The sequence below is a fragment of the Homalodisca vitripennis genome, chromosome 8, assembly GCF_021130785.1.
Source record: "Homalodisca vitripennis isolate AUS2020 chromosome 8, UT_GWSS_2.1, whole genome shotgun sequence".
NCBI lineage: Eukaryota > Metazoa > Arthropoda > Insecta > Hemiptera > Cicadellidae > Homalodisca > Homalodisca vitripennis.
The window spans coordinates 74156688-74171460 of record NC_060214.1 but is presented as its reverse complement, the minus strand read 5'-3'; the positions used below and the strand labels follow the sequence as shown (position 1 = coordinate 74171460).

Sequence of the window (14773 nt, the reverse complement as noted above, 5' to 3'; positions counted from 1 at the left end):
AAAAGTGTATTTAACATTCGAAAGCTCAATATTGAATTTTTGGGTGTATTCTGGAAGTACCAATAAAACAATTAATTCTCACATAAACTTACTTCGGAACGAAAAAAAAACCAATAAAATTTGGATCGAAACAATAAGTCGCGTTCTTTTGTTAAATATAATGTACAAAATTCAGTAAATATTATCAAAGCAGTGTTTTATTACTTTCGGATTGGTTTTTAATGTAATAGACTTTATTGTGATATATAAAAAAATTATGAGCAAGTAGGAGCCTTCTTTCCACAGGACCGAAGAAAATTCTAGAGCTCCAATAACATTTTCCAAAAAGAGAAAATATGTTTTCTTGAACATATCTTAAAGGAACATATCTTAGATATACTGCACTTTAATATAAGATAGACTCAATCAATAAACCAACACTGTTTGTATGAGCTGAGAGCTAATTTGCATTTTAGCACACAAATTAGGTTATTACCGGCTTAGCAAACTTCTTGGATTTATCATGTTACTGTTAGTTCTACTTAATTGTGTACTCTTTAAATATTTTATAATTACAAATATTTTTGTCTTTGAAAAATCTCAAATAATTTCCGTTCTCTGTGTAATGCCCAGAATGAATTAAATTCCAGTAAGTTTTCAAGAACGCCATAAATTATGTTTTCATATGAGTTTTTAACGATTCGCTTATCTACTACAAGATAGCATGAAATTATACTGCATATTGACATATTACTAGTGCCACCATTGTTAAAAGAGCGGCTGTTACTAACCTGACCTACTATACGTAACTACTTTAAATAGATAACATTCATGTTTAAGGGTCAGGTTTTTTAAAGTTTATACATTGATTTAAAATTGTATACATTTCTTATTAAAACGTATTTCCTTCACAACCAAAACCCGTAGTTTACTGAGATAATTATCACTGGGTAGTAATAAAACAGTACGTAATAAAATTAACTCGCTTAACCATAAGTGAAGATGTCTTAGTCGGCATAATAAACTTTGAAGATCAGTACCCAAGCCATTTTTAATAAGATAGCTATATTAATATACCAAATGAAATATGTGATACCTAAGTCTTTAGGTATTATCTATGTGATTAATCAGTGAAAGATTGTGTCTTACCTTCGTTGTCAATGAGACACAAGACCCACTAATCTGTTTATTCCCTAAAGTTGTTAAATATCCTGCAAAATATGATTTAGAAAATTTTTGAATTGAATTAGAGGAAGCTAGGTAAATTACAATTTCCTAAAATAGGTCTTACCTTGCCACTTTGATGAAGTCCTCTGCAGATGATCAAGTAAACCAGCACCCATCCCAACAGGAGAGAACCTACGAGTTCCCACTGCATCCCACCCAGGTCGTCTATCCCGGAGGATATCTGCAGGACACGTTTACTAGAACACACAATTAAAAGTAATAATTCAATTGTTTAGTATCATAACCAAAGAATATTTGGAGATCACCGGCATACAGATTTCCTGTAATGTTATTAAATATTAATAGTGATTCACATATAAGGGGACATAATAAATATGATTGATTCTCATTATGTCCATTGCCACGCGAATAATGGTTTTTTTTCTACCTACATCGCATGTCTGGGTGTATTAAATCCTTTTTGTAAATAAATATTTTAAAAAATAAAATCACGCCAACGCTGTTCGTGGAAATTTAACAAATGTTTCATTACATTAACGTCATTTGATCTACTGAATACATGTTTGTTTGCACACTTACTATTACTAAAACAGATTAAAAAGAGAGAAACATAACCAATAAAGCATCGTTGATGAATAGTTGATATTGAATATAATTCTAAATTAATTACCTATAAATGATCATTTACCAACACTAAAAATGGCCTTTTTCGCCAATACTCACCTGCAAGGTACCCTTTCCCATCAGAAAGTTGATATTTATGATCGAAATAAAAATGATAATTAGTCGAAAACTGTTTCGTCAACCTCCATAAATACATACATAAATGAAATAAAAATAAAATTGGGTAAGCACCAATTAGTAGCAAAACTTTTATTTTTTTTATAATTTTACTACTTAAATAATACCCGATAAGTACAGTATTTATGATCAGTAACAACATAATGTATTTAAAAATTGCAGATTATTTTACACTAATACCTCCAATGGTGACGGCTGGCAACAACTGAAAAAAAAACAACCCTAGAGACAATGCCTTTAAGGGACGGAAGAATTCTAATGCAGGTGATATTATACGCCTAAGGGAGCTATCAAACGTTATAAAGTCAGTTTACTTTTAATTTGATAGAAAAAGGTTTTGGTTTTTCGGACAGCTAATATTTTACAAAATCGTCTGCTTGAGTTCAACTACTGAGACTCACAAGTTAGTATCATTTACTAAAACGGAATGAAGGTCAAGTACTCACTCCCAATACTCCTCCACTGGAGAGTTCGTGTGGTTTGTGCGGTTGTGGACCATCGTTGCATCCATTCCTGGGGCGAAACAAGCTTCCGTGTTCCACCAGTTATCTGAAAATATATCCTGATGAAAACTTTGAAGTTAAATGTAAATGCGAGACAAAATAAATCAATAATCAATATTGTATTGTAATTAATTATCAATAATCCTAACTTTTTTAAATTTAATTTCTATACCACATAACTTGCATACTACTGAACTTGAAATATCTTTTGAAAAACGTTTTGGCTGAACGTGAGCTAAACGTTTTTCTCCAGGGGATGGAAAATTCCAATTATGTTTTAACTGACATATGAAGAATGAACAGCCTTGACATTTTTCATGAAGCTTCATTTTTAAATAGGAAGTTGGGTTTGATAACGGCAAATGTTAAACCTTGGCATCGGAGTAGGCGTTAGAATACAATTTCACATGTTTATTTTAAATTTTATTATCTGATATAATATCAAATGAAAACCAGAAACAGCATAGATCTTCAGCGAAGACATTGTGTAGCGTAATGTTACCTTGATTTATAAGGCGGACTGCGGATGTAAACAAATATTCATGTTGTACTCTTAAATGTCAATCAATGAAATAATAACATGTCAAAAAAAAGGAAATAATATAGAAGTAATTAACTCTTTTAATTAGTTATCGGGTTTTGAAACGGAAATAATACTAACGTAGGAAAGATATAATTGTCGCCTTATACAGGGGAAAGCTTAGATATATAGTAAACTTATGAAGATATATGTATTTTGATTAATGAAATGTGTGGTTTATAAGGGAATGTACATTTTTAAATAAATCGAAATAAAAATTATTGTACCTTCAATGGTAGAAGTATTCTATTTAATAGTAATGTTATTTGATGCAATGTCTAGTTAATAGCATATTGTGGCTATTTAGCTAAACTTCTTTAATGGTATACAAGTATAAGTAATGTAAACTTGGGCTTGCGATCTATTGTTACAATGTACTAATACTATTAATATGTAACCGAGAGAGTAAAATATTAGGTCTCAAACTAATTAATTTTGCATAATAAATCGTAAACCCGTGACAAGGGTTGAATTAAACTCATTATTTAAATGTTCAATAAAATTGAATTACTGATTAATATAAACTTAATCCTATTCATGAGTGCTTACTTGAAACATCTGGCATTATATCCAGTTATATGAATGTTGTTATTGTTTAAGCTGATATTGAATATGGAGGAATATACATGGTCTGCCCTGATGACGTAGAAATATTGGTACATAAAATGATACGTAAACATACATGGTTTAAACCACAATAAAAGATAATATAGAACATAGCGCATAGTTATATTTGACATTCTGGTGTATCAGGTAAATGCCACTTCAGTGAGCTTGTTATATCGCTTGATTCCATAGCGATATTATCTGATAATATTTATATCATTTTATAACAACGTAACAGAAAAGTGAGTTAAAGGGCTATATATACAAACATAATTAAATATGCCAATGGCAATACTCTGGCTGAATATTTACTTTAACAAAAACTTAAAAGAAATTTTTTTTTTCCTATAGAGTACAAATATTTGTATAATAATTGCTTTACGTACTTATTCCTTTCCAATTATTATTACAATTCTTCTTCACAGTTATTGGAACCAATATGTATGACATATTCTTTGTGTATATTTTTGACTGTGACTTGCCTAAGTTAAATTAAATAATACAAAAACTAAAATATAGTTAATCGTAAAGTAAGCTAGGCACTAATTTATTTTTATTTTTAAATCTTTATAACATTAATGTTCACGATTTATGGTATATTAGATTATATTGCTTGTATTAAAAATCAATGCAATTGCATTTACTCATACCGCACCTACCAATTTGTGACAAATGTAACAAACCTTTCATTTAAATGATTTTATTAATACAGTTATTTGTAAATTAATAGCTTACCGTTGACGTATGGGTAAATCTATGTTTCTACAACAAAGAGATGGCTGTTCTCGTTGAGATCTTAAAGGAGTGAGGACGAACTTTGGACCATAATCTCAAAAAGTTTTTTATATTACATTTTAAATATTACTGACGTATACATATTGAAATAAATATTAAATTCATTGTGCTATTAAGTTGTATAGCGAAAAGATAATTGTTAACAAACAAGCTATTTCAGTTTTGATTGAGCTGAAAAAGCAACATAGACGACAGTTAAAATGTATTATTAAAAGCAGTATCTGATTATTCAAAGTGTACCTTTGTTTGTTATGCTTGACTCGATTACTATAGCAAAATCCGATGGAAATATAGATCTATGAATTGCCGAAAGCTGTAAGTATCTTAATAAAATAATTAAATGTTTCATAATAAATTACAGTAAAATATTATATTTATTGTCAATTATTATTGTTACCACAGGTTTCCCAAGGCAGACTGGGTAAGGAAGTGAAGGACGCAATCAAGTAGAAGAGTGTCCAGGATATTATGATACAGTAGTAGATATCCAGGAAGAACACTATAGTCATTGTAGCGTAACCACAACCTGCAAAATACAATTAAATAGTTATGTTCTTTTAGAATATTGTTTGGGTTAAGAATAAACATATAACACTCGTATAGTATTAAAAATAGTTAATTATGTTCTTTATTTAAAATTTGTTATTGTCGATGGAAGGTTTTAAAGGATAATGAGATTTCGGACATTCGTCATCGTTATGTATTACAAACAAGTATAAAACTATGTTTAAATGATTTCATAGAGTGTAAAAAACCCTCCAGTGTTTGCGCTCTTAGCTCCTCTGATGGAACATTTATTGTGTCCGTACTATCCAGTATGGGGTTCATGCTGTTAGTCAGGTATCACTTAGTTACTTTACAGTGAGTATTCCAATGACACAGTTTTTTTTCCTCTTAGAGTCTTTTATCACCTGAAGAAGAGATTAGAGCTTAATTTTTAAAACATAGTTAATTTTAGTCATACAAGTAGGATGTTAATAAACTTATCATCTGAAATTTACGGAGTGAGTTTTATGTCCTGGCACACCTGGACATAATTTAAACGGCCCGAGATATCTACGTGAAACCTTGACCCTACCTATTATAACATATTTTTTTAATTTTTCAAGTTGTTAAAAAATTTTCCCCCCTTTTCTAAAGGGGGTAAAAGGGGGCAACTAAAAATTTTCAAATACAAACCCCTATTATATGACCCCTCATTTTAAAATGAATAAAAAAAGAAATCCAATAATGCAAACTAGAGGTCTCTACGTTTATTTGAACAGATTTTATGACAAATTTACAATAATAAAATCAGTAACTGTCTCATCCTGTTTATCGTAACATGAGTCAACACTAACGCAAATTCTAAAAACAGTTACCTGTTTTAATGTAGCAGGTGTTCAAACTGTTCACCTTCGGCAGTTTGACAGTGTGCTAGACGTGTGTAAAACTTCAGAAATGATAGGGGTTTGTATTTGAAAATCTTTAGTTGCCCCCCTTTACTCAATTGTAAATTTGTCATACAATCTGTTAAAATAAACGTAGAGACCTCTAGTTGGCATTATTGGATTTATTTTTTTATTCCCTTTAAAAAAAGGGGTCACATGATAGGGGTTTGTTTTTGAAATCTTTTAGTTTCTCCCCCCTTTACCCCCCTTTAGAAAAGGGGGAAATATTTACTTTAAAAATTAAAGAAATATTTTATAATAGGTAGGGTCAAGGTTTCACATAGATATCTTGGCCCGTTTAAATTATATCCAGGTGTGCCAGGACATAAAACTCACTCTGTATATGTATTTGTCACTAATAAGGTGTTGGTATTTATTTTACCATTATAATAATAGTCATAAATAGATGAATGTTTTATATCTCTTATGGAATCAATTTCTTTAGTTCAGTCATTAAAAATTTTAGAATTCCGGCTGGTATAGGTTCGTATTGGAGTTTAAATGTTATTTAATTTATAAATACATGATTCTAATCATTCCAAATTAAGATAAACTTTATTTTTATGACTTTCAAGTCCGGTATAATATTTGTATTTTATTTAAATTATATTTGCATTAAAATATTTATTTAGTCAATACATCAATGGGTACTCACAATGTACGTAGCATTTTTAAAATTTATCTGGCGGAAGATTGCAGATAATTTTCGTAAGTAATTTCTTGAAATATTATTGATTCAACTTACTTATCTTAAGAAACTAAGAGAATCAATACATTTTGTTTCGTTTATAAACATGTGTAATCAAAACTTTTAATAACTTTGTCAGACTTGGGTACCTATCAAAATCTTATTGAAGTATACTTTGTCGGTATATTATACCATATGAAATGCTGTATACTTTATAACCAAGAAATTCGCTTGGTAAATAATATCTCAAACGGTACTTACCTTGCAAAAGAGGACACAGTTGTCCCACGAAAGTCATGCCCCCTGCTCCTAGGTACTGCCCAACCGCTACCTCTTGGAAGAAAATCGGGATGCCACAAAAAATCATTGCAATGCCGTAAGTAACCAAAAAAGCTCCTAGAACAGAAACGATTTTCGTATTTATTTGTACATCTATCCTTTAACTCGATATAAGATTTACCATTAATAATATTAATGGTAAATATTAATAATTTGTCGATACTAATGTATAATTCACAAAATGAAAACACACTTGTACAGACTAAAATAACTTAATTTTACTTAAATTTTGAGGTAATATTATTTTCAAATGGAAATTTTTAATGCTACTGAAAGTTTTATAGGAAATGCCCAATTATCGTATAATCTTTAGTTTTATATTTTATATACCATTGCTATAGACTAAGAAATACTATAATTCTATTGGTGATAGGAAGAGAAGAAGTAATGATTAGTTGAACTTAATATTTTTCCACATTTACAGTGCCCAAAAATATAGCGCAATTAACATAATCGATATTTACCGATATACAAATAGCTGATTCTTCATTGTTTCACTTAAAACCCCAAAGATTTTTAAATAGCATTGTCTTTTTTATAAAGGATTTGAAATTCCCATTAGAATATCATGGAAGTATTAAGAAGCTACAGGTAAAACCCTTTCAAATTTCTAATATATTTTAGTAATCGCAGTGAGAATCTTTAAAATCAAGATATTATTTACTGATACTTTTCGTATTGATTTGGAACTGAAAATTTATACTAAAAGTTTTTTTAGGTACATATTACTGGGCACAGAAGAGTTACTTTTATAAGTTTATATCTATAAAAGTATAACATAGTTCTAGTCTTGTCCCTATAAGGATAAAATTATTAGTATCGTAGCCTTTGACAGTGGTCATTTCTCTCAAATTACGTTACATTATGTTAATATTAACCCATCTAACATAAGCGGAAAAAGACATGTAAATACTAGTTGTCAGTACGTAAATAAATAAAAAAGCTGAATTAATTTAAAATTCATTACTTTATCTAAATTCCAATTCCTAATATGAAATTCCCAAGCATTTTATATGCTCAAACTCAGATGGACTACATCATTAACTGTAGGTTTAGGTAGCGGCATCTTTGTTATCCTCATGTCGTAAAAAACACTTGTCAGATAACAAGAGCTTGTCGCCTTTATATTTGACAAGGCTCAGTATCAGAACCATGATGCAGTTGTCATCTACCTTCTCAAAATGTACAATCTCACCTTCCTTTCCATTTGCAGTTAAAGGCAGCATTTAATATTACATAGAAATAACACATTATTTTGCATATATAATTTTGTCCAGTCAGTAGATTTTACTAAACTGTGACATTTATGAATGTCAGTAGGTATTTAAAATTAGGTATAGAGTAGTCATATAGTTCAATAAATAGTATAGTTTAATCAATTGACTAATATCACGTTGAATTAACTGTGTTATGTTTTTGTGATAGATATATGTTACTGTCATAAAAGAGAAGCTTGTGTTTTTAATCACTGGGCAATATTGTTAATTATTGTATAGTATTGCACACTTAAAGGAGTTCTTAGTTTGGCGTATAAAATGTCGTGTTACATTTAACAACAACCTAGCATTAAATACCATAAGATTGTATTTACTAAATGGAGGCATTGTAACTAAAATTATTGAATGTACTAAACGGTAAAACATATAGAATATAACATATTTTAACATACATGTTACGATAAAACAAATACAATGCTTACTTTATAAGTGGCTGAATAAACACCAAGTTTTGGTGCGTGATAAACCTTTCCGATGAGGCAGTATTTCTTTAATTCCTTAATGTATCGGCTTACATATAATTAGTGGGGAGTCTTCTTTAGATGGTTTCGTGGTGCAAACACATTACGTAACTTCATGAGTTCGCAGGGAATAATATTTTTGAAATATAACTTTTTTGATTAAGCTAGATGGTAGCAACGTATGACTCCCGATGATTCAGGGGAAAGAAATTGAGTTATCTATGGATAAACTGCTCACAAAGAAATCTGCTCACAAGCAAATATCTAAACAGCTACGCACAGGAGGGGCCCACTCGAGTGGTGGGGAGTGGGACAAGCATTTCCTCGTCTCTGTTTTATCAGCTATGTGGATCGTATCTCGCTCGCGCCGTTTTATTGACACTTCAACTACTTACCTATTCTATAGCTATATTGTATTTTTGTGTGTGGACCTATACAAGTGTTCCAGTCCAAGCGTAAAATATTAATTGAACAGACTAATGTAGCCACAGACGTATCCAGGGAGCTTGGGATTTGGTGTGAGGTTAGCCGCAGTGGAATGGCCAGGTCGTAGCGATCGAGATCCGAGAAGAGGTGGGGAAAACTGGAGAAGACGGAGTGGTGTTTTACCCCACCCTGCGTAAACTATCATCACCCAGTGTATTTTTGTATACGGTTTACCTATAGTTGTAGTGAAGTGCTTCACACTAAAATTATTGGTTATCTTTGCAACATTAAAAGTTGAGTGTTTATGGTTAGAAACATCAGTATAAGTAAGAAAATATTTGGAAAATTAAATTATATTGAGAACCTGAATTCAGCCATTAATTAATGAGTTGTAGGCGTAATTACTTATTTTAAATTTGCTATAATAAATTAATATTATAAGCTTTAATGTGATGTTGCTATCTTTTATTACTGTACAGCATATTACACTGCTGTATAATAAAACCGCCCTGTATTTGGCTGAGCAGTAGTACAGATGTTCTATGAGGAAATGGAAAGATTACAATTCGAATTGAGTTTGTACCTATCCGAAAAATACTTTGAGGATGATCTGGAGTAAATTTATCAATAAGCTTTATGTCAAGTCAAGCACAGTAGGGTTCAATGATGAGAATACAACTCAATATAATTTGGTTGAGCGTAAGCGAAAATCCTTTCCTTATTAATATGTGTAAACATTTGCAAACAAACTAAGTGCAATTATATTTAGTTTTAAAATTTGACATATTAAAAATTTAGACTGCCATTTAGTACTATGGACTGAAATCTCGAGTGAATCCTGACTTGACACGTAATCTGGCGTTCTCGTACCTTCCTATCCTCATCTCACTCATGTAACTCAACAAACTTTTTAATTGGCTTTTGATATTGACGTTGTCATGCCAACAAGTGAAATGCAATATTGAACTTAATTATACCCATATATCGAGCACGTGTAGGACAATTATAAACTGATCTCAGAGGTATTTATTATGATCAAATCAGTGGATCATGTGCCACTGTATGCTTGCAATGGAGTTCTTTTGAGCTCAATATACCCATTGAGTCGATAAGATCTGAGTCTATAAAGGTTTATAAGGTTTAAAAGTCAATATCTGAGTTATTATACGGTTTTCAGTAGTTAAATAAAGTAGATACTAAACGGCCACATTTCCTTCTACGATATTGCATTCCATGAAAAATAGAAAAACTACCTAAAGACATTTACGAATTCACGTTTATATTGTTATAGTTTGAAAACATTGTAGTTTTACAGCAGCGATTGATACGAACACATGATAATTATGATTTGATTGTTGTTAGTGATTGTTCTTTTACATTATCATTCATACTGTGAGGCATATTTTCATGAACGAATGATTCTAATGTAACCAAATACTTGTTAATCTTCGATTCAGTCACGAATTGAATTCCTATATTTCATTATGTGATAACCATGCATAATTTAAAGTTCACATTTATTAATTTTATAGAGTGTAAAACGTCTTGCTGAAATACCAGAGTCTGGATGTAACTTTGTTCTTAAACCACATTCAATTTTAGCTAATAAAATTCGAACGCAAAATCAAAAACTTCGAATTAAAATTAATGTTTTTGTTTTATTTCAATAACATAATATTTTTATATTAGGAGCAAGTATATTATAATTTTAGAATTGGGCTTAAGCTGCTTTTGTACAATAGTTGCAACACACACACACACACACACACACACACACACACACACACACACACACACACACACACACACACACACACACACACACACACACACACACACACACACACACACACACACACACACACACACGCACACGCACACACACACACACACACACACACTCACGCACACACACACACGCACGCACACACGCACGCACGCGCACGCGCGCACACACACACACACACACACACACACACACACACACATATATATATATATATATACTGTCTTATTGATTTACAATAGTGTCTGCAAAACAAATTAATGAAAGTAAAGGAACGTATATGTGTTTGCCAGTACTTAAATCATCTATTGTGTTCACAAATTATCAAAGTACATTTGCTTTTTAGGGATCATTATCCTAAATATGTATTTTTGCAAGTAATTAGCTCTGCGCTTTAGTTTTAAAGAGTAAAAACGTTTAATTCTATTTTTTTTTTTTAAAATTATGTATTTGATTCAAATTGAAAAAAATATATAATACATATGTCGGTGTAATTAATTTTTTTACATTAAATTAAATATATGAGGTTAAGTTAAACCAAATCCTTGAAAACCATTAGGTGAAATGTCTTCAACTTCATATAATTAATCGTATAATGAAAATTTTGAGTATTTCATTTTTTCTAGGTCAGATTGACTACGTCATTAAACGTAAGTTTAGGTGGCGGCATCGCTATTATACTCAAGTGGTGGAGAAACCCTTGTCAGATAACAAGAGCTTGTCGCCTCCACAGCTGACAAGTCTGAATGTCAGAGCCATGGAATGGAGGGTTTTCATCCACCTTCACTAAAATATATATTTTACTAATATACTTTTTAGAATTTATGGTTTTTCAGTAGCTTTTAATGCTAAATATAACCAGATTATTTTAAAACAATGTGGATGCAAATAAGACAACGTAACGTGTAACGTATTGCATTACTAAACACAGTCAAATTTAATTCAGTTATACAGGACGTTTCAGACGGAATCTGTCATACTCCACAAGTTTACTCTTTTCATCCTAATAATTAAAAAACCTACAAAAATGGGTCCGAAATGTTTCGTTGGCGAATAATACTGGGTCAATTATTTCACTTGAAATTCAGCTCCATCAGTGAAAGTAACGCACATTAAAATTCTAAGGATGTTAGATTAAATTACGAATTAGATAAATTTTTGAAGTAATTCTTTTAAAAAAGGTAAGATACAATAGTAAACTACACTCGTATGTACAACTAAAACATTAAATAATTACATAAAATTTCAATATTATAGGCAAAGTTTATACGTAAAGATTTTTATCTCAATTCTATGTACAGTTATAATTTTGAACGTGTATCTTTACAGGCAGCAGCATTAATGAAAAATGAATCGATACATTTTTCTGTTTTGTTGTTTTAATAATGTATAACATGTTACACTGAATTTTACAATGTATATTTTAATGCTGTCAACTTTCCTGCACAACAGAGTACATAAAATACTATTATTATTGCTAAACCCTTGACATTTGAGATACCTTAAGTAACGTGTTTATGTGAAAGTAAAATATTTAAGTATAGAATTCAATGTGTTCAATGTTATATTAATGTATTATTAATTGGGTTGAATCTTCAAATATTACAACAGTTTACATCAATTTATAGATACTATACATTTAAAACAGTTAAATTGTTTTGAAACTCTTAGTGGAAACAGAAAAATACAAATTAATTATTAGTCACAAAGATGTTGGTTTTTTTTCAGTCCACGTAAAAATGCACTACAGTTTTGTTAGAAACGTTAATAGTTCATACGCGGAACAAGGATAGTTTCAACGCTGGGTTTCAAGAGCAATCTCTCACAGCTGAATTGCTTGATAACAGTGTTACCATTGTGTTCCGGATATCGCTGCCGATTGGTGTGAAACGCCAAACAGTGATGTCAGCTGGGACAAAAGTGTAACAATTCACCACAATAGAAGATCTAGACACTGCTTTTCTGGTATACACAGCATTTTGATTTAAACCACAAAACCTTTAATGTTTATAGCATTTATCGTTAAAAATATATACTTATTCAGCAGATCATCATTCTTGTGGGACGTAATTAAAACCCTAAAACACTTTAGAAGTGTTTTCACTTATGTCATTTAAGTTCTGACTGTAGGGCTATATAGAATAGTTAACAAATGACCAAAACAGGGGTCTATAATGAAAATTAATAAGTGGAAAACCAAATATAGGACGATGTTCCTGGTACGTGGTAGTACAATATGCTAAATTTCCTCAATTCTAGGAGTATGCAAGAGGGTGAAGAGGAGTAAAAGGGTCCTTTTTTGGTTTCCTCGAACATCTCAGTATGGGTTGGTCTTTCCCAAAATCAGTACATATACAAATTGAAAGTTTCTCTTACATTTCCACAGCTCTAATCCTTATGTTCTATATTATAGTATATAAATTTTCGTTAAATGTCAACTTATAAAAAACCCTTATATCAACACACGTGACACCAAACTTATGCATCCGTTAACTTTATCAATGATTTATTAATTGGGCTAATAAAGTACTATAGTTTTGACCTGCTGAATAGCGACCGTGTGATCTTGTTCTGTCCTATCTATACTCGTTTTCCAAATTTAAAAACCTAGCAAATTATGAACTTGCATTAGTTATCTCTGTGATCCTAATCAACCATTTCAAAAATAATAATTAAATTGGATATTAGTAAATACCCGAGTGAATAAATGATACATAAATACTTAGTTGCTATAATATGTACAGAAACATTAAGTTTTTTTAATAAGCTTTACATATTTTTCATAGTTCCAAGCTACATTGAGTAAACTACATTATGGTTCCCTCTGAAAGAATGTTTACATAAAGTTGCGAAAGAAACAAAATGTATATACTTTGCCTGATCTATTACATAATACATTATTACAGCCAATAATAATCTAGACAAAGCTATTAACGTTTTAACGTATCTTAATCCCTCTGTCAACTCTAAATTAAAGGAAGATTTTTATATTATGCCTTTTATTACTATCCGGAAAGATACTGTATTACTCTTTATATGACAGAACTTACACTGATGCTTTACGATGTATTCAGTTATACCACATACTACACATAAAATTTGTAAATCTTGTTCTAGGCTAAACGATAAGCTAGGCTTCCCTCCTAGATATAGAGTTCTGAGTTTTGCAGTGTCTGATTACATTTTATTGAAATATATTGTTATTTTAAATCAAAATAAAAATGGTCATGTGAAATTTCTTTAAGATCTCATAATAACACAATCGATAAATTTTTGGGCAAAATGTGTTGAACACTTTTTGTTTACAATATAAATACAAAATGTTGTTCTTAAAGTTTTTTTTATTAATAGAAAGTTGTTATACATTATGTTGTGTACGATACGTGTTTACTTTCTTACATGAAACTATTTGATTACAATGGATCTAAAACTTGTGAATATCTAACGTTAATTGTATGGCTATACTCTTGAGGCCCAATTGAGTGAAATAATGAATGTAAGCTTTTACATGGTAAATTTTTCCAACGTAAAACATTTGGTGAACACGTGATTTACATTAGTCGATAGATTTTTTTTAGACATACAAAAGAAATAAATTTGACATTTCCGTTGCTTATCGAGTTTTAGGCTTAACTTAGTGTTGCAAATTAATTAATGTTTAGTTTTTATCTAATACGTAAAATAGATTATTCTTTCTGTAAAGTTTGCTTTTGTCTATAGAAGGATTGTGAAGGAAACATAATTTTTTTCAGACATTTGTCATGCATACTTCAGTGATGCAAAAACATCACTTACACTAAGATTCGAGATCCGATCTCTTCTTCAGGCAAATAACTATCCTAACTCAAGATTAAAATCTAGGCTAAAATAAACAAGAAAAACCAGAGCATTGTAAACGACTAATATTGAATGAA

At 30.6% G+C, this 14773-nt stretch overlaps 1 protein-coding gene across 1 annotated transcript in view; it reads right to left on the bottom strand.

Annotated features, from left to right (window-relative positions):
- Nucleotides 1-14773, bottom strand: part of LOC124367706 (sodium- and chloride-dependent GABA transporter 1-like) — a 38513-nt gene that overhangs the window by 22936 nt on the left and 804 nt on the right. The window contains exons 2-5 of the mRNA XM_046824779.1: nt 6832-6966; nt 4850-4978; nt 2415-2517; nt 1271-1403 (exon numbers count right to left, since the gene is read on the bottom strand). Coding sequence (XP_046680735.1) covers nt 1271-1403; nt 2415-2517; nt 4850-4978; nt 6832-6966 — 500 coding nt within the window. The remainder of the gene's footprint in view (nt 1-1270; nt 1404-2414; nt 2518-4849; nt 4979-6831; nt 6967-14773) is intronic.